The sequence below is a fragment of the Microcaecilia unicolor genome, chromosome 2 (genome assembly GCF_901765095.1).
Source record: "Microcaecilia unicolor chromosome 2, aMicUni1.1, whole genome shotgun sequence".
Lineage (NCBI taxonomy): Eukaryota > Metazoa > Chordata > Amphibia > Gymnophiona > Siphonopidae > Microcaecilia > Microcaecilia unicolor.
Window position 1 is genome coordinate 387057615 of NC_044032.1, and position 21066 is coordinate 387078680.

General features: G+C 40.8%; 1 protein-coding gene across 1 annotated transcript in view; it reads left to right on the forward strand.

Moving 5' to 3' along the window:
• The window catches only part of COQ2 (coenzyme Q2, polyprenyltransferase), a 50044-nt gene that overhangs the window by 23648 nt on the left and 5330 nt on the right, over positions 1–21066 (forward strand). Inside the window, 2 exon segments of the mRNA XM_030192484.1 lie at positions 5833–5966; positions 14673–14861. Coding sequence (XP_030048344.1) covers positions 5833–5966; positions 14673–14861 — 323 coding nt within the window.

Below are 21066 nucleotides of genomic sequence, written 5' to 3' on the forward strand. Positions count from 1 at the left end.
TATTCACTTGGCTGGCTAAGCTCAGCATCCCCACCAGCAAAGTAAAAGAGAATTGAGGTGGGGGCCCGAGCCCACATTTTGGGAGCCAGTGGTTAAAGTAGCCATGGAGGGCCTACTTTAACAACCGGCTCCCAAAATTCTTCAAAATTTAACAAACGGCTCTCGCGAGCCCGTGAGAGCCTGCTCCAGCACACCACTGCTTCTATCATGTCTCCCCTCAGCCACCTTTTCTTCAAGCTGAAGAGCCCTATCCGCTTTAGCATTTCCTCATAGGGAAGTCGTCCCATCCCCTTTATCATTTTCGTCACCCTTCTCTGCACCTTTTCTAATTCCACTATATGTTTTTTGAGATGCGGCGACCAGAATTAAATACAATATTCGAGTATTTCCTGACATCATTTCTGAGTCTACCACCCTGCAACCTCAGTTCATGACCTCTAGTTCAAACCACAAATCAACAATCTATGGCGAAAAGCATTCTACAAGCTCAAACAGCTAAGACTGATCAGAGCCTACTTCGACCAACCCTCCTTCGCCTTACTCATCCAAACACTTATTCTCTCCCATACAGACTACTGTAATGCTCTATCAATAGGCCTATCAATAAAGTTGATGTCCAAACTCCAACTCATACAGAACATATCAGCATGTATGATCTTCAAACTGCGAAAAATTGACAGAATTACATCCTACATGACACGACTACACTAGCTTCCTATTCAGAATAGAATCCTGCCTTCTCTTCTAAATCATATATGGATCAACCTCGGAAATGCTGATCAATATCTTTAAAGTCTTCATGTTTGGTCAATCCACAAGGTTACGACACCACCTGATACTCTGTTCCCTAAGTGCGTAAAAGACTCGATTCTTCAAATTCTTCAATGTTCTATTTTTGTTCAGGCTATTCCTCAATGGAACTCTCTGCCCACCAGCATTCGCCTAGAAAACTCTTACTTTACTTTACCTTTAGAAAAAAACTGAAAACCTTCCTTTTTGACAACTAACGGCCTAAGCGAATCTGGAATCTATTCCTCATGTTTTCGAGTCACTTATGATAAGGTCCTTGTGCCAATCACTTGCAATGTCTGTCAAATATACTATAAAATATGTAGCTATCAAAGATAGTTTACTGTGAACTATTATGAACCATTTTAGGGGATATGGCAGTATACAAACATTATTTTGATATTGAACCTTTAATTATGCCATTGTTGTGAATCATGATTATGTGATTTTATATGATTTTTTTGTTTGTTTATTGTTTGAAATGTCTGTTTTTTTGCAAAGTTATTTTTATTAAGTATGAGTTTGTTCCTCACAAAATGTTTATGATAATTCAGGTTATAAATAAAGTTGATGATGATGATTATTTAAAAGCCTGTCCTAACTTTATCCAGGTAGCTCTCTGAGTACGTGGATAAATATGGCAGCTGCATTAGGCCCAGGTATTCAGGTCCGGTGTCAGGGTACAGCCCGGCACTGAATATTCAGGTATAAAAAGCACATGGTGACAGACACTTAGAAAAAGTACTGACTGTTGCTGGCTGAGTATTGCTCCCATAATGCCTTGTTTTAAGGGTTACACCATGCAATAACCTTAAAAATATTAACGCTGGGCACTTCTGGTGGAGCTGTCGGCCAAGATGGCCGCTGCAAAGTGAGCTCCACAAAACCCCAACTGAGGACCCCAGACTCAAGGGACCCAGACCCTCTCCCACAGTGTGAGCTTTGCCCCTCTGGCCACCTTCAGTCATCTGGCACAGAAAGTGCTGCCCGGAAACTTTGTTGGGAGCCGCTGGTGACGGACACATCTGATTCCCCCCTCCCCCGTTAGGAATCGTGAGCGGGTTCCACCGGAGGAGAGAGTGGTTGGGAGAGGCGGCCGGCCGCTTAGCGGCTCAGAAACACATGGCGGGTGGAAACTGCTTGCCATTGTAGGAAGGAAGCTGAGGCTGCGGTGATGAAAGGAGCAGCAGGATCGAAGGTGGAGGAAGCTGGAGCGACGCCGCCGAGGCGAAACGGGTACTTACCCGACCCAGGGACTGATTTGGGTCTTGGGGGATTGTATAAGCAGAGCAGGAGGAGCGACAGTAACAACACCTTCAGCAGTTTCAGTCTTGTGCCACCGCTTTGCTTTAGCGGCAGAGAGTGCCGTCTGGAGCCTCAGAGGTGAACAGAACACAGCGTTGCTGGGTCCTTCATTTGGCTGGCTGGCTGCCTGGTGCTTTTAGCTAGGCTGCCCCTTCACCTGCATGCTGCTCTGAAGGAAAGTAAAGTAACAAGGACAGGCGAAAATCCCCCCCCCCCCCTTTTTTTTCCCCTTCTTCTCTCTCTCTGACTGCTGCCTCTCCCATCTTGGTGGCATCTGTAAACTTTAGATTGTTCAGCGGCTCAACAGGCTATTGTTACAGCTTAGTATTTCCGCATGGCAGCCCGCGGATCCAAAAAAGAAGCGGAGAAAACCCGTGGCGGAGGATTAAAGATGGCAGAGAAGAATGCCCCTCCATCACCTAAGGTGGGTTCCGCTTGGGCCTCAGAAATTGTTACAGAGGTCCGAATGGCCGTGGAAGAAGCCATGAGTAACCAATCACAACAAATTATTGATAAATTAGACGGAATGGACCATCGGTTTACTACTTTTACTAAAGATCTTCAGGATGTCCAACAGAGACTAGGAGAAATAGAAACCTTGACTCAAGAATCTTCATTGCATATCAAACGCCTTCGGGATACCGTAGCTTCTCTGGAAAACAAGGTCGACGATCTGTAAAATCGCTGTCGCAGGAACAATTTGAGACTGGTTGGATTACCGGAATCGATACAAGACGCAGAGCTGAGGGGATTTCTGGAGTCTTGGCTCTCCAGGGTCTTGCAAACTCAAAGCACAGCAGGCCCTCTACAGATAGAGCGCGCTCATTGGTTAGGGCCCAAAAGGGCACTCAAAGATCGTCCCAGAGTTGCCATCCTTCGATTACTCCATTATCAGCACAAGATGGAAATAATGTCAGCTCTCAGAAGTGGTAAAACCCTGGAGTAGGAAGGCAATAAGATCTTGTGTTTTCAGGACTACGCCACTAAAGTCTCTCTTCAATGCAATTTTCTCCGATTTGTGGACGCTTACATAAATTACAAATACGTTTCAGTTTATTATATCTGCCTAAGCTGCGGATCCAACACAATGGAACTTTACAATTCTATGATACTACTACTACTAGTGCTAATAGCATTTATATAGCGCTACCAGACACATGCAGCGCTGAACACTTGACATAGAGAGACAGTCCCTGCTCAAGGAGCTTACAGTCTAGGTAAGACAGGCAAGGGAATTACAGGGTAGAGAGGAACAGGGAGGAGGAGAGCAAATGAGTAGTGGTTAGGAGCCAAAGGCAGTAGTGAAAAGGTGAGCTTTCAGCATAGTTTTAAAAACAGGTAAAGAAGGAGCTAGACGTATGGGTTCGGGAAGACAGTTCCAGGCATAAGGTGCCACAAGACAAAAGGAACGAAGTCTGGAGTTAGCAGTGGAGGAGAAGGGGGACAACGAGAGATTTGTTGAGAGAGCGGAGTTCACGAGGAGGAATGTAGGGAGAGATGAGAGAGGAGAGGTAGTGAGGGGTCATAGAGTGGATGCATTTAAAGGTCAGCAAGAGGAGTTTGAACTGTATATGGAAGCGGATAGGGAGCCAATGAAGTGACTTGAGGAGTGGGCTAGTGTGGGCATAACGATTCTGGTGGAAAATAAGCCGAGCTGCAGAATTCTGGACAGATTGGAGAGGAGAAAGATGATTAAGTGGAAGACCAGTGAGAAGTAAATTGCAATAGTCTAGGCGAGAAGTAACAAGGGTGTGAATAAGGGTTTTGGTGGCGAATTTTGCTAATGTTGAAGATAAAAAAGCGACAGGTTTTGGCGATTTGTTGAATATGAGCAGAGAAGGAGAGAGAGGAGTCTAAGATGACACCAAGGTTACGAGCCGAGGAGACAAGGAGGATATGAGAGCCATTAAGAGAGCCATTAACAGAGATAGAGAATGGGGGAAGAGGGTAGGAGGGTTTAAGGGGAAAAATGAGAAGTTCAGTTTTAGCCATATTTAATTTGAGATGGCGTTGAGACATCCAGGCAGCAATGTCAGACAAGCAGGCAGAGATTTTGTCCTGGATTAAGGTTGAGATTTAAGGGGTGTAGATGTAAATCTGAGAGTCATCAGCATAATGATGGTAATAAAAACCATCTTTATGCTGATGACCATCTGATACTGTGGAAGTGGCCCAGGCTTTTGTTGACCAGCTGGCGCGAGAAGGACCGAGTACATCCAAATAACTTTTGTTTTTTATTTGTAAGAAGTCTTTATTCAGTAATCTAATAAAACAACATACAATATTCGTCACATTGCTCATATACTTGTGCAATAAAATCTAAACAATATCAGTTCCAGGCAGTGTAACTTACTACCATAATACTGCAGTCAAAAATAAACTGTATAAACTTCAACATTTTATGTAAAGGTTTTTTTTTCTTTCCCCCTTACCCCCACCTATCTCCTCCCTCCCCCTCCTCCCCATGAAATGTTCATCCATCTGTCTCAAAATTTATGTCGTTGTTTACCAATAAAAAGATTTAAACATAAAAACGTGAGGAAGATTCTAGCAACACTAGAGGCGGTGTCTGGTCAAGACATTCCTTCCATGCTGATCAGTTTTGATGCTGAAAAGGCGTTTGACAGAGTGGTATGGGATTTTTTATTTGGGGTTGTGGACGCCTATGGAATATGCGGGTTTTTTCAGGAGGTGATTCGTGCGTTATATTTTCTTCCTCATGCTCAGGTGTGGGTCAATGGACTGCTGTCCTCCCCTTTCTCCATATACCGGGGTACTAGACAGGGTTGTCCGCTGTCACCTCTCTTGTTTGTTCTTACTTTGGACTCCCTGATTAGAGAAATCTAGAGGACACCAGATATACATGGTGTTCAGTTGGGCACAGATACCTTTAAAATAGCAGCATTCGCTGATGATTTACTAGCTCATGTGATTAGTCCCTGGGTCTCAGTAGGGGCCCTTCTAGAATGTATGGCAGAGTTCGGGGATTTCTTGGGCTTTAATCTAAACCTCGAGAAATCTGAAGCACTGCAGAGGGCAGCGGGCCCAGGCGTGGGCTTGCAGGGTCAATTTCCGTTGAAATGGGCTGGTGAGTCTTTTCAATATCTTGGGGTGCGGTTTTCCTGGAGGAAAAGTTCATAGTCTGCTATTGAAACAGACATGGGAAGCAACTGCTTGCCCTGGGATTTGTAGTATGGAGTGTTGCCACGATTTGGGTTTCTGCCAGCTACTTGTGACCTGGCTTGGCCACTGTTTGGAAAACAGAATACTGAGCTAGATGGACCATTGATCTGACCCAGTATGGCTACTCTTATGTTCTTATGTTCAGTTTAACATAAAACTTTTGTTAACAGCATAACAATAGTAAAAATGACCAAATATAAATACAGTAAATGAGGTAAACTTTAGAACAGAAAATTAAAATCTAATAATAGGACTAACATGAAACAGTATCAAAAATAAATACATTTAACAGCACTGAAATTCAAATGATAGAGATATAATGCAATGTCAGCACAATAGTATTAAAATATCTAATTACGCATTAGAATATTCAAATAACATAGATATTTTTTCATGGCTTAGTGCATTCTGTGTTCATTATGTTGCTTTTCTTCAGTATTGAGCATGCATGTTAAATGTTTGCTGTTGTTAACCTGTTAAGATTAGCTGCTCCTGGTGTTGCACTGCATACATGTAACAGTATTTTTTTCCCCTCTGTTATTCCTGTGCACACAGGGCTGACTTTTAACTGGGGAGCCTTACTTGGCTGGTCTGCCGTTAAGGGCTCTTGTGACTGGTCTGTGTGCCTGCCTTTGTATTTCTCCGGTGTGATGTGGACATTGATATACGACACAATCTACGCACACCAGGTAGTGTGATATGTGCATGAACAGAACCAATGATTATGTTGAGACTGGTTTTCTGTGCAGGTAAACAGACGTTTTCATTTTTGTCTGGTTTTATTATTTGTGTCCCCTACTTAGAAAAAAAATGAAGAGCTGAGGAATGGAGAAAATTGGCAATATGCTGCTGCTTAGCCTCTGCTCACTCTTTTGGAGCTAAGGCAGGAAGGGCCAGTTTTCTGATTCTTTCTGAGGGTTGGAGGGCAGCTGGGAATATTACAGAAAGAAACTGGAATGCTGCAGAGCAAACTTCAGTAGACTGAAAGGAAAAAATAGAAATATATACATAAAATAAGTCTGCATTTTATTTGTACATTTTTCTTTCTTTTAGATTATTGTGCTTCATTTTGAGATACAAACAATCATTTCAGATTTCTACAATGAATATGCATGAGATGTATACAGTGAGGGCAGTGAATGCAGATAGATCTCATACATATTCATTGATACCACAAACTGAGCTAAATGCTCAATGATTAGTCAGATATAATTCAATATTCCGAACATTTGACTAATGTTTGTTTACCTTCATATCACATATCAACTAACACATACATGCAATACCAATTGTATAAACTGAACAAATTATTTTTTGAATCTCGCACAGAATTAGAGAAAAAACTAGATGAATTTTTAAAAAGTTTTTCAGTTGAAGTATTTGATAATCAATATAAAGAACATAATGTAATAATTGAACAGTACAAAAGTGAGATCAGGCAACAAAAAATAATAAAATATAAATGAGATGGGGCTGATTATGTAAAGGGATATGTGTATCCCTGGATGGATTGCTCCAGGAAAACACGCAGGAATAAAAGATACAAAAATGTAACGTTTTTAAATTTGTCTAGCGATTCATCTGGAGATGAAATTAATAATGGTCCAAACAGAGAGGGAGAACAAGCCAGCGATAAGGTGGTTCAGGCAAGGTTCCTAATAAAGCGCAATCGTCTTTAGAAGTCCCTTTAGCGGGTCGGACCCACAGAGGCAAGAAAACATAAGTGCAGTTATAAATTTATCATCTAAAACATTAACTCAGGACCATATATCAGTACTGTCATTAGGATTGTCCTTTGTTCCTACAGCATTTTATGCTTTTGAAGTGCGTTTGTATTTACAAAAATTTTTTCGCAAAATAAAATTGTGAAGCTACTTTAATGAATCAGAGACTAATTTAAATACCGATCAAGGTTCCATGGATTAAGGAACCACGTTTTCATCTCGGTACAAAGTACCTTCAGTTTGGGTTCCCCCTGGATTTAATGATCCGATAGTGGAAACCTTTCAAAAATTGGTCTTAAAGGATTTGGAAAATATAGAGCAGCAGCAGATATGCAGTCAACACAATTTAACTAGGACACAGAGAAAGGCTTTGAATGATTTGAGAAATGATTCCATTATAATAATCTCCCTGGCATTATAAAGGGGGTGGGGTTGTAATTCAGGATCATGATCAATATATAGGTGAAGCGTATAAAACCTTTTATCAGCGGCTTCAAGGCAACCCCACACCAGAATATTCTCTACTGGTATCAAATAAGTACATAAGAACATAAGCACCGCCATACTGGGAAAAGACCAGGGGTCCATGAAGCCCAGCATCCTGTCTCTGACAGCGGCCAATCCAGGCTTCAAGAACCCGGCAACCCTTCCCCCCCCCCAAAAAAAAATAATGGTCAATGGACTTTTCCCTCAGGAATCTGTCCAAACCCCTTTTAAATTCCGTAAGGCCAGCTGCTGTCACTATATTGTCCGGCAATGAGTTCCAGAGTCAAACTACACGCTGAGTAAAGAAAAACTTTCTCCTATTTGTTTTAAATCTACCATATTCTAGCTTCATCTTGTGTCCCCTGGTTTTGTTGTTGTTTGAAATATGCTACAAGCAGCTAATGAACAAGGGATTATTATAGCTAAGGAATATAAATACTTGTTTAGAAAAAATCCAAGTATTCCTTGTATATATTTTACACCAAAAATTCACAAGTCCTTAGACAACCCTCTGGGGCGTCCAATTGTGTCGGGCATAGGATCTTTATTCAAGCCTTTATCACAATTTTTGGATTTTTATTTACAGCCTGAAGTATTTAAAATTAAATCGTATGTGAAAGATTCTAATGATACCTTAGATCTTTTATCAGCATTGAGAATAGCTTAAGAACAGCCTATCATTATGGTAACACTAGGCATGGTATCTTTATATGCCAGTATCCTGCAGAAATTATGTCTTCAAATTATCAAACAAGTTCTATTAACACAGGATTTATCTGCAGCTAAGATCCAGTTATTATTACAAATAGAATCTATAGTAATAGAGAAGAATTACTTTGTACTTTGTATTTTTGAATCAGTACTATTTGCAGATTAGAGGAGTCGCTATGGGGGCTACAGTAGCCCCCACGGCGGCGTGCCTCTATATGGGAGAGTTTGAAACAAAGTATGGTTTATAATTCACAGTATGTTGAAAAAATTGTTACATGGAAAAGATATATTGATGACGTGCTGCTAGTATGGTCAGGTACAAATGAAGAATTAGATTTATTTCTAAAAGACTTGAATGGTAGTGACCCTATTATCAAATTTACAATGCAGGCGTCTGGACAAAATGCACAGTTTTTAGACATAAATATCATGTATGATCAAAATACATTTGTTACCAGTATATATCGTAAGTCTACAGACAGAAATACCATTCTACATTTTAAAAGCCATCACCCTCGCCAACTGAAAGAAAGCATCCCTATTGGGCAATTTATGCGGATAAAAAGATTGTGTTCAGATGAGACTCACTTTGTGCAGCAGGCACAAGATCTAACAAATAGATTCCAACAGCAAGGGTATCCAGGTCGAACAATACGTTCAGCCTATAAGCGAGCTAGATATACGCAACGATGCTTGTTAATGCAGAGAAATAAAAATAGTAATCAAAATAGCTATATAAATTGTGTATTACCATATTATAAACAAACACAAATGATTCAGAGAATCATCATGAAACATTGGCCAATATTAGCCCTAAATGAAAATTTAACGGAAAAGCCTAGGTTCTCCTGTACGAGGGAGAGAAATATGGGGGAGTTGTTATCTAAAAAATCGTTTAATGAAGTGGTGAACAGTGAAGAAATTGGAGGGCATGGGCAGTGCCATAAATGTGTATACTGTAAATTTGCAATATGCACAAATCAAATTTGGGTAGACAATATTCAAAAGCAGTTTTATTTGAAGGGTAAAACAGATCGTAACATACAGACTGTTGTCTATGGGATTTGTTGCCCTTGTCAACTGTGGTATATTGGGGAAACCACACGTAAGATAAAGATGCGCATTGCTCAGCATTTAAGTAACATATGGTTACAGAAACGCGATACACCTCTAGTGAATCACTGATTATTGCACCAACATTCCATTCAAGATTTATAATTTGTAGTTCTTTTTCATGTTCATAAGGGAAGGGGTGGCGTTGAAAGACAGCTGATACGTAAGGAACAAAGGTTGATCTATAGTTGGAATACCGTTGAGCCCAATGGGCTCAATAAAGAAATTGATTGGTCCTTGGTAATGTCCATATAAAAGGAGGGTGTGTCAAACTATACCCCATGTATGACAGGAAATTATGTTAACATACCGGAAGCTGGAGCTTTTCGCAGTGTGCCTAACATGAATTCGAGGTTGATTAAGGTATGTGTATAACATTGAATTCTTGTAAAATATTGATGAGATTTGTAAGTTTGGTAACTTCCATGTATTGCCTATTGTATAAGGGCTCCTGAAGAAGTGAACTAGGAAACACGGCCAGTGTTGGAACCAGAAATGAAACAGATGGTTGATAATAAGAACTTAGAGAAATCTGTGCGACATCTGATACTGTACTTTATTCTAAAAGATTGGTGACACCTTTCCGACATGGGACTTATAAGCTGTAAGGCAGTGCGATTAAGATGGTTGCAAGTGGAGCTACAAGATACAAGCTGCAAATAGACCACGGACGTTAAGGATTGTTAGAAGTTTAGCAGCTGCAACTTGTTAAAGGACATTAGTTTCTTTTTTTTTTTTTTTTTTAATTTCTTTATTATATTTTAACATGTTAAATACATCTCCACATATTTGCAACGCTCACCATATGTGTAACATATTTATCTCTTCTTCTATAACAATATTTGCAAATAAACTCTTAACAATCCTTCCCCCCTTCCTCCCCCCCTCCCCTTTCTTAATGTGGTGATTTACATGTTTCTTTCATCTGTTCATAAGGTTGCCAAATTTGTTGAAACCTATGTAATTGGCCTTTTCTCAATGCGGTCAGTTTCGCCATCTGATGCAGATAATCAAGTTTATGCTTTACTACTTGAATATGTGGTACCTCTATCTGCTTCCATGCCCTTGCCACTGTCATTTTGGCTGCTGCAAAAATCTGGCTAGCCATTTTATGTTGGTGTATCTTACATCTTCCCGGCCGGAAGTGCAAAAGACAGTATTCCGCCTGATTTGGATATTCTATCTTTGTGATTTGGTATACCATTGCTCGAATTTGAGTCCAAAATGCCTGTATCTTGGGACATTCCCACCATATATGCATAAATGTACCTCTATTACCACATTCCCTCCAGCAGTTCGGTGATATCTTATGGTATATTTTTTGCAGTCTATCCGGTGTATAGTACCACCAGTACCATATTTTATAACCATTCTCAGCCACTGACTGAGTGATAGAGGCCTTCAATAAATATCTAAGTCCCCTCATCCAGCATTCTCTTGTAAAGGTTTGTTGTAAGGCCCCCTCCCACCTTCTCATATAGTGATCTTGAGGGTTGGACATTTTTAATAGTGCCTTATATATTCGTGACACTCCCCCTTTGCCCCCTCCTCCCTTAATTGCCCTTTCTAACCCTGTTTCTGTAAGTTCCAGCTCTTCCCCTGCCCGTCTTTTTATATAGTTCCGCAGGCTATGATAATATGCCATATCCCTTTCTTCCAACTCATATTCCTCTTTTAATTCTTCAAAATTTTTAATTTCTCCATTGTTCCATATCTGGCCTAACATGTATAATCCCTTGCGGGCCCAATTTTTATATACACTATCTGATTCTCCTAACGGAAACCCCGGAGCCCCACATATAGCCATTTGTAAAAAATATCTCCTCTCCGGAAACACTTTTCGTCGTATCCGTAACCATGTCTCCAGTAAGAGGCCAATCCCCACCGGCACCCTTTTAGTTAGAGACATAATTTCAGTCCCCTTCCTCCAAAGTATATCTCCTATATAGCGGGTACTCAACCATGAACGTTCCCAATGTAGCCATTTTTTATTATTTCTAGGAGTCCATTCCGCTAATACTCTTAGTTGGGCTGCCTGATAATATAGGTGGAAATTTGGTACTCCCATTCCCCCTTCCACGGGCAGCTGGAACATCATATCCCTATTTACCCTGGGGGGTCGCTTCCTCCAGATGTACGCAAACATTTTCCTATTTAGTTGTTGGAAGAACTTTTGTGGGATAGGTATTGGGATGGCCATGAACAGGTATAATATCTTTGGTAAGAGTATCATTTTTATAGCATGGATTCTTCCCAGCCATGATATAGTAAGTCCTTCCCATCTGTCCACTTCCTCAAACAGTTCTTTGATTTTTTTGGGATAATTTGCTTGATATAATCCCCCTATTTCCGGTGTAATCTGTATCCCTAGATAGCGAATTGACTTATTTGCCCATGTGAACGGAAACTTATCTGTTATCTCTTGTATTTCCCTAGGTGATGCCGAGAGATTTAATATTTCTGATTTATTTATGTTAATTTTAAATCCTGAGACCCTTCCATAGTTTGTCATCACCTCCATTACCTCTTGTATTGATTGTGATGGATGGGTTAATGTCAGGAGAACGTCATCGGCAAAAAGCATTATTTTATGTTCCCTTTGCCCCCGTACTACTCCCCTTATATCTTTGTGTGTCCGTATTATCCTCGCTAGTGGTTCGATTGATATTGCGAATAATAATGGGGAAATTGCACATCCTTGCCTTGTTCCTCTGTGCAGCTCTAGTATGTTAGTATGTGTCCCATTTATCTTTAATACCGCCATCGGTTTCGTGTATAATAGGCGCAGCCATGTCATAAATCGTCCCTCTATACCTATCTGACGTATTACTGTAAATAGAAACTCCCAATCTACATGATCAAATGCCTTTTCAGCATCGACTGAGAATATTATTGTTGGTGTTTTTTCATCCTGTATTTGTTGTATGATATGTAACAGTGTCCTAGTATTATCATGTGTTTGACGACCCCTAATGAAGCCAGTCTGGTCTTCATGTATTAATCGTGGCATTACCTCCTGTAGGCGGCGTGCCATTATTTTAGTAAAAATCTTATAGTCCGTGTTCAGGAGAGATATTGGCCGGTAGGAGCCACACTGTAGCGGGTCTTTACCTGGCTTTAGGAGTATGGTCACTTCAGCCATCCTCCATGAGTATGGCAGCTCCTGTGCCTCCTCGAAGGCAGCAATAGCTTTCAGTAGTACTGGGGCTAGTATTTTTGCAAACCTTTTATAAAATCTAGAAGGGAAGCCATCCGGCCCGGGGGATTTGTTGTTTGGCAAATCTGCTATTGCTTCTTCTATCTCTTCTAATGTTATGGCCTTTGACAGCGCTTCCTGCTCCCTTCCCGTGACTCTAATCATCTCCAGGTCCCGCACGTATTGTTCCATGTCCTCCCTTGATATATCTTGTTCTGCTTGATATAGCTGATTATAGAAACCCCAAAATACCCCTGCCATTTCCTCTGTTTGTGTTATTAGCTCCCCTGAGGGGCTGTGTATGCCCTGTATATAATTGCGCTGTGCCTGCTTTTTAAGCTTATTAGCCAGTAATCTGCTTGTTTTATTTCCAAATTCATAGTACTCCTGCTGTACTTGTTCTAACTGTCCGGCTATATCCGCCAGTTGTATTTCATTGTTGAGCTTTAAGTTGGCGTATTTCTTCTGTTTTTTTACTATCTGTTGGGTCTTTCTTATGCATGTTCTCTAGTTTCGTTATTTGTTTCCGTAAATTGGTTTCTGCCTCCGCTTTTTTCTTATTGATATATGCTTGCTTCGCTATACATTGGCCCCTAATAACTACTTTCAGGCCCTCCCATAAACTTGTCGGTTTAACCTCTTCAGTATCATTGAACTGTATGTATTCTCTTATATTGTTTTCTATTTCTAGGACACTCTGTGGGTCCATCAAAAGTGTTTTATTTAGGCGCCATCTTCTCTTCTTTGTCTTCCCTCCCTCTCCCATCACCTCCAATAGCACCATCGAGTGATCAGACCAGCTACATTGTTCTATCTCCACTAATTTGATATCATTTCTCATCCCTCTGCCTCCTAGCCAGTAATCAATTCGTGAATAGGTATTATGTTTGGGAGAGAAAAAGGAGTAATCTCTCTCTGTCCCGTGTCTCTCTCTCCATATGTCTACTAGGTCCCATCGGGCCATCCACCTTATGAGGGCTTTCCTATCTGTTTTTGCATATTCTACCCTCCCTCCTGAGTTGTCCAATTTAGGATCTATCGTGAGATTAAGATCACCTCCCACCAACAATTCTCCTTGTATATTTTCCTGTATCACCTTTTCCACTGTATCTAAAAATTCTCTCAACATTAGTTTCTTTTTCTCTTGTGCCTGATGAGGTGATTAAGATAAGAGTATCATTCATGTCATTTTAATAATTTATGTAATAAGAATTCACAAGTTTGTAATAAACAGTACAATTGGTATTGCATGTATGTGTTAGTTGATATGTGATATGAAGGTAAACAAACATTAGTCAGATGTTAGGAATACATATTCATTGTGGAAATCCTGAAAACCAGAATGGGTTTGTGTCCATTGATGACCAGGCTTGGAGACCCCTGACATAAACAATTTAAAAATCAAACGATAGTGGTAAAGAACCAGTTGGTGAGCCAGTTAATCTTTATCTGCCACCATTTACTGTATTACTAGTGTTACTAGAATCTAGTAGGCATATTTTCAAAGCACTTACACTTTGTAAGTCTAAGTGCTTTGAAAATACGCCTCTGTGTAACTTTGTAACTCGAAGTGCTTTGAAGCTCCCCATAAACACCTTCATTCTATATATTACATGTGCAAATTTGGGCATGAACCTAATTTGCACATGCAATTTAATTGACAAATGAGCCAATTAGTGCCAATTAACAGTGCTAATTGGCACCAGTTTAAATTTAGGCGCCAGGATCTACACATAAATTTTATGCACAGATCCAAAGAGGGGGGCGCAGCTGTTGAAGGAGCATGGGCGAACAAGGGCATTGCTTAAATTTGCAAGCAGTGTTACAGAAAGAATAAGGAAGATCCTTGCCTAATTTAGGTGCGAGAATTTACACCAGGGTTCAGTTGGCATAAGTCCTCACGCCCAACATTGGGCACAGTAAACAGCGCCCAACTCTGAGCACTGTTTGTAGAATAACACTTAATGCTAGTTTTTATCAGTGCTGATTTTTCAGCACCGTGTACAGAATTTGGTCCAAAGTACCCATTCAGTAGTAAAGGTCAAATTTCCAAAGTCAGAGCTTGGTAATGTTGTTTTGTGAGAGATTTCTACTAACACCATGTGTCCTTTTGGAGCTTTTTTGGTTTGCAGTAGCATTGTTTTATGTGCCTTCTCTTCTCACAGGACAAGAGAGATGATGTGATTGTGGGGGTGAAATCAACTGCCCTACGGCTCAATGAGCAGACCAAGCCATGGCTCAGTGGCTTCAGTGCTGCCATGCTGTCGGGGCTGGTGGTGACCGGGCTGAACTGTGAGCAGACACTCCCCTACTACACTGCTGTAGCCATCATAGGAGCCCACCTGTTTTATCAGGTTTGCCGCTTTCTGATTTCCTTGATAGGCTGTTCTACATGGTTTTAAGAGTTGATTGGACTTGTTTAATTTTTGCCCAGCAGTTTTCTATTGCTTCTCAGGGCATCTAGCTATTCTAGACCCTGCTGTAAGTGGGCTACAATGCCATGAGCCACTGTTCACAGCCATCATATGTTTTGTTTCCCTCTCATTCTTCTATTTTTTATACTCCCTTCGAGCTATCTCTTCCTCTGAGAGGTCAATACATGTGTACTTAGATGTGTGGTGACTCCCTGACAAGGGCTGATGGGTTAGTGTGCAGCTAAGCCATTGGATCAGTCATCTTGGCTTTATCAGAGGGGGAGGCCATGTCAGGAGAAGTTGCATCAGTTGGGTGACAAGCAGGCTCATTTTTGAAAGAGAAGGACGTCCATCTTTCGACACAAATCGGAAGATGGGCGTCCTCACAGGGTCGACCAAATTGGCATAATTGAAAGCCGATTTTGGGTGTCCCCAACTGCTTTCCGTCACGGGGACGACCAAAGTTCACGGGGGCGTGTCGGAGGCGTAGCGAAGACTGGACTTAGGCGTGCTTAACACATGGGCGTCCTTGACGAGCACTTAGACAACTTTACCTGGTCCTGTTTTTCTTATGACCAAGCCACAAAAAGGTGCCCGAACTGACCAGATGACCACTGGAGAGAATCGGGGATGACCTCCCCTTACTCCCCCAGTGGTCACTAACCCCCTCCCACCCTCAAAAAAACTCTTTAAAAATATTTTGTGCCAGCCTCAAATGTCATACTCAGGTCCATTACAGCAGTATGCAGGTCCCTGGAGCAGTTTTAGTGGGTGCAGTGCACTTTAGGCAGGCGGACCCAGGCCCATCCCCCTCCCTACCTGTTACATTTGTGGAGGAAACAGCGAGCCCTCCAAAACCTACCACAAACCCACTGTACCCACATCTAGGTGCCCCCCTTCACCCGTAAGGGCTATGGTAGTGGTGTACAGTTGTGGGTTTAGGGGGGCTCAGCACACAAGGGTAAGGGAGCTATGTACCTGGGAGCAATTTATGAAGTCCACTGCAGTGCCCCCTAGGGTGCCCGGTTGGTGTCCTGGCATGTCAGGGGGACCAGTGTACTACGAATGCTGGGTCCTCCCATGACCAAAGGGCTTGCATTTGTTCATTTCTGAAATGGGCATCCTTGGTTTCGATTATCGCCGAAAATCAGAAACGACCAAGTCTAGGGACGACCATCTTTAAGGACGACCTAAATTTCAAGATTTGGGCATCCCCGACTGTATTATCGAAACGAAAGATGGACGTCCATCTTGTTTTGATAATACGGGTTTCCCCGCCCCTCCACTGGGACGTTTTGCGAGGACGTCCTCAGCAAAACTTGGGCGTCCCTTTCGATTATGCCCCTCCAAGAGGCTCATTTTCAAAGACTTACAAAGTTCCATAGGTTACTATGGAACTTTGTAAGTCTAAGTACTTTGCAAATATGCCTCTATGTGAATCACTGGATGTGATTTACTTGGATTTCAATAAAGCTTCCGTATAGGGACCAAATTGTAAAGGTGTGGGTCCTCTGTACAGGCTTGTAAAGTTCTGACTGTAGAATTATAAAAAGATTGACACTTAATATAGAAAGCAGAGTAGTGAATGCTTAAACGTTTACCAGACTTGTATACCCTGAGGGGGTCTTTTACTAAAGATTAGCTCGAGTTATCTGCATCAGGGCCCATTTTATTCATATGGGCCCTGCTGCAGATAACTCGAGCTAATCTTTAGTAAAAGACCCCCTGAGAAAGATAAATACATAAATACTAAATTATTAGACCTTCCACAAGGAGGTTAAAGCTTGGCTGTTTTAGAACTCCATGAGGTTCTGTAGATGTGAAATTAATATTTTTGTTCTATTCCTAAAGTGATGTAAACCACTCTGAGCAGCCCGGTTGGCTGGGAAGGCAGTAAATAACTCTTTTAAATGAATACATGAATAAATGAAGGTGTTGCATGCTCTATCTTTACAAGGCTGGACTATAGCAATAACTCTCAGCTCTCCAGAAATATATCTGCTGCACTGCATTTCACTTTTGCAGAATATTGATGCTTGCTTCATTGTTAGCATAGGCCAGTGGTTCCCAAACCTGGTCCTGGAGGTACCACAGCCAGTCAGGTTTTCAGGATATCCACAGTGAATATTCATGAGACAGATTTGCATGCACTGTCTCCACTGCATGCAAATCTCTCTCATGAATATTCATGAAAACCTGACTTTCTGGGGTGCCTCCAGGACCAGTTTTGGGAACCACTGGCATAGGCTATAGGGGAGGGCGGGGCACAGAGGAGAAGCAGAGGTACACTCCAACGTACTATAGCTCACAAACAACAACCAGAGACACACTCCAACGTGGTGCACATCACATGACACGAAAAAGAACACTAACTGCTGAGGAGCAGGCTGAAGGTGAACGGAAAAGAGCTGAAGCACAATGAAAAAGGCGTGTAGCTCTGAGTGAAGACAAAAAGGTACATCGAAGTCAACAAGCCACTGCAAGGAAAAGGTCCAGGATGCAAAAGATGACTGATGAGGAAAGTGCAAGTAACAGACAAAGAAACGCCGATTTAGAAAGGCACAGAATTGCTCAAATGACGGATGAACAAAGACAAACACACAGAACAAGGCACAGTGCTACACAATGCAAAAGATTTCAAGAAATGACAGATGAACAAAGAGCAACAAATAGAAAAAGGAGAGCATATTTAGAACGGGAAAGAATTAAACAAATGACAGAGAAAGAGAGACGAACAACCAGACAAAGACGAACGGATTTAGAACGCCAAGGACTTGCACAAATGACAGACAAGCAACGAAGAACGACTACACAAAATAGAACAGATTTGGAACGGAAAAGAGTTGCAAATCTGCAACAAAAGAAAAAACCCTGTGACACAGCACAAAATAAAGCAAGAAGAACGGATACAGTGACAGCACAGAACAGAACTGCAACCACAGGACTTGCAATAACAGACTGTCTCAATGAGAACGAAACTCAATACTATAGTTGTGGTCCAATGAACGCAGTCTGTATATTTTGCAATGCCAAACATTTTCACAATGAAACACCTTCTGACAACCTATTTACACAATGCTGTAGTAAGGGCAAAGTACAACTTCCAGGAATTAGGTACAATGAATTAATACAACAGCTTCTCTCCAGGGAACATCAGTATTCTAAGAATTTTTTTTTTACAAAACATTAGGTCCATCAATAGTTCCTTAGCTTTTGCCTCCATGGGAGCTAAAATTGCACCACCACCCGGATATGGTCCTTATTGTTTTCAAATTAATGGTACTATTTACCATAGCACAGCAGCACTACATCCTCCAAATGACAATCAAAGACAATTTGCTCAATTATATATTCTTGATCCTGATGAAGCAACCGTTCAGAGACTATGAATCTCCCCATTTGCACACATCAACCATACATTAATGAGACAATTAAGTGATTTTATGGCACGGGAAAATCCATTTACAGATACATGCAAGATGCTATACGAAATAGAAAATGGATGCATATCTGAAGCTCAATGACAAAGAATAGAACCTCCAACAGTTTCAATGGCCATTGTTCAAGATCACAAAAACGATCCAAGATGATACAATACCCCTAGAGCCAATGAGGTGGCTTTCATTTTTCAAAATACAGATGCGGAACCTCCCTTACATAAAGATCTGATAATACACTGTCAAAACAAACCAAACGAAGAAAACAAAACTGAGATAATCAGTGTGTTGGACCCCAATCTAGAACCAATGGTATATCCATTACTCTTTCCATATGGAGATCAGAGCTGGGGGATAGATATTCCTTTGTCTAAACAACCAAAATCTATAATGCACCTCTGTTGCAAATCAAACATCCCAAGAGTGAGTAAGAGTTACGCAAATGCAGTACTATGGGTACCGTTTTGCAATAAGAGACGAATTCAATCCTTTTCTTAGTGCAGGAAAACTAACGCAATAATATTTTGTTGATGCATATGTTAAAACAGAGGCAAACAGACTAAATTACATTTGACAAAATCAAAAACTGTTAAGAGTTGAAAAATACTCTGGGTTAATGGACCACCTTGCAAGTGAAGCTGCAAATGGAGGATTTACACCTGGCCAGGCATTTATTTTACCATCATCATTTGCCGGCAGCCCAAGAAATATGCATCAAAATTATCAGGATGCAGTTGCAATAGTTCGCAAATATGGCAAGCCAGATCTGTTCATTACTATGACCTGCAACCCAAGATGGGAAGAAATTACTCAAAATCTAAAAAAAGGTCAGGCACCAGAGTTTCAACCTGACTTACTGGCAAGGGTGTTTCATTTAAAACTAAAGAGTTACTACACGATTTATGCAAACAACACATACTTGGTGTCCCTCTTGCAAAAAGTCATGTCATTCAATTTCAAAAGCGCAGTTTACCTCACACTCGTATATTAATTATCCTGAAAGAGGAACACAAGCCGAAAAGAAAGGAAATAATTGACAAAATCGTATGCGCTGAAATTCCAGAAATAAACAACTTTCCACGTCTCCATTCAACAGTTGCAAAACAATATGATACATGGCTCATGCAGTGACCATAACTTAAATTCTCCCTGCATGGTTTACGGGAAGTGCTCCAAATAGTTTCCAAAACCATTCCAAAATGAAACTATTGAGAACTGTGACAGATATCCTAAATACCATAGAAGGAATAACGGCGTGGGTACATTATTAAATGGAAAATTCATTAATAACACTTGGGTAGTCCCTTATAACCCTTTCTTACTTTTAAAGTAGAATTACCATATAAATGTGGAAGTATGTGCATCTATTAAAAGTACCTCTTAAATATGTCTATAAAGGACACGATTGTGCCAATGTGGTTACTATAGAGCACCAAACTTTACAACCTGATGAAATTAAAACGTTTACTGACTCTAGATGTGTTAGTGCTCCCAAAGCTGCATGGCAATTAAACGGCTTTGAAATGCATCACCAATCACATAATGTCCAGAGATTGGAAGTACACTTACCAGATCAACAAAGCATTGTTTTTCAACCTCACGAAGTTGAGGCTGCAATACAAAGAGCCAGAACAAGGGACACCACTTTAACAGCGTGGTTTAAACTTAATACAGAAGAGAATCCTCCAAAGACCATTTTGTACATAGATGTACTATACTTCGACAAAAGAGAACGAAAGTGGAAACGTAGAAAAGCAGGACATGACAAAACAATTGGGAGAATGTATGCAGTTAATTTTTCAGCAGACCCTGAGCGTTACTGTTTAAGGCTAATTCTACTACACCAACCAGGGGCTAAGTCATTAAAAAAAACCATTTTGTGCAATGGAGAGAGCTGAGCAAAACAGTATACATGAACAACTTTCAGGCTGCACACCCCTAGTAATTATTACTTATTTTACTATATACATATAAATCTTTACTTACAGCAATGAAAATCACACACACAAAGTATTTTTTGTGGAATCTGAAATAATAGTTACCAGCAGTAAAAATCAAACACACAAAATAATTGTTACCAGCAATGAAAATGACAAAGTGTTTCATTGTGAAATCTAAACGAATGAGTTTATCTTGTTGGGCAGACTGGATGGACCATGCAGGTCTTTATCTGCCATCATTTACTATGTTACTATACAGTCTGCTGAAATTTCTTATCAGGTTATCTTTGTGTTAAAGGTTACTGAGTTTGTATGCACTGTGTTTTGCCCTCCTTTTTAAATTATAAAGTGTGGAGGGGAAGGGTGGGGGGAGGTATTGATAGGGGAAGGAGGGTAAAGAAGCATAAGTTAAATTCAAAACTTTATTGTGATTTTTATTTAACAAGCAAACTGTAAACATCTTGATTATTCTGAGAACGAATGGGGGGGGGGGGAGGGAGGGGAGGGGAAAAATGTTAAAACATTGATGATAACAGTTACTGATGGATGTATACAAGCATGATATATTATTGACAATGTCAAATGTTTGACTCGATGGCAAAGTTTACAATGTTGAATCATCAATAAAAACGGTTAAAACATAAATTATAAAGTGTACCTTTGCGTTCTGCTCAAGTTGGAGGGATGTTGTGATGGGGGTGTAATGGGAATTTAGAGCTGATATTTTTCCTTCATTGTCCCAATTACAGGGGTCTAATTTGTGACAGG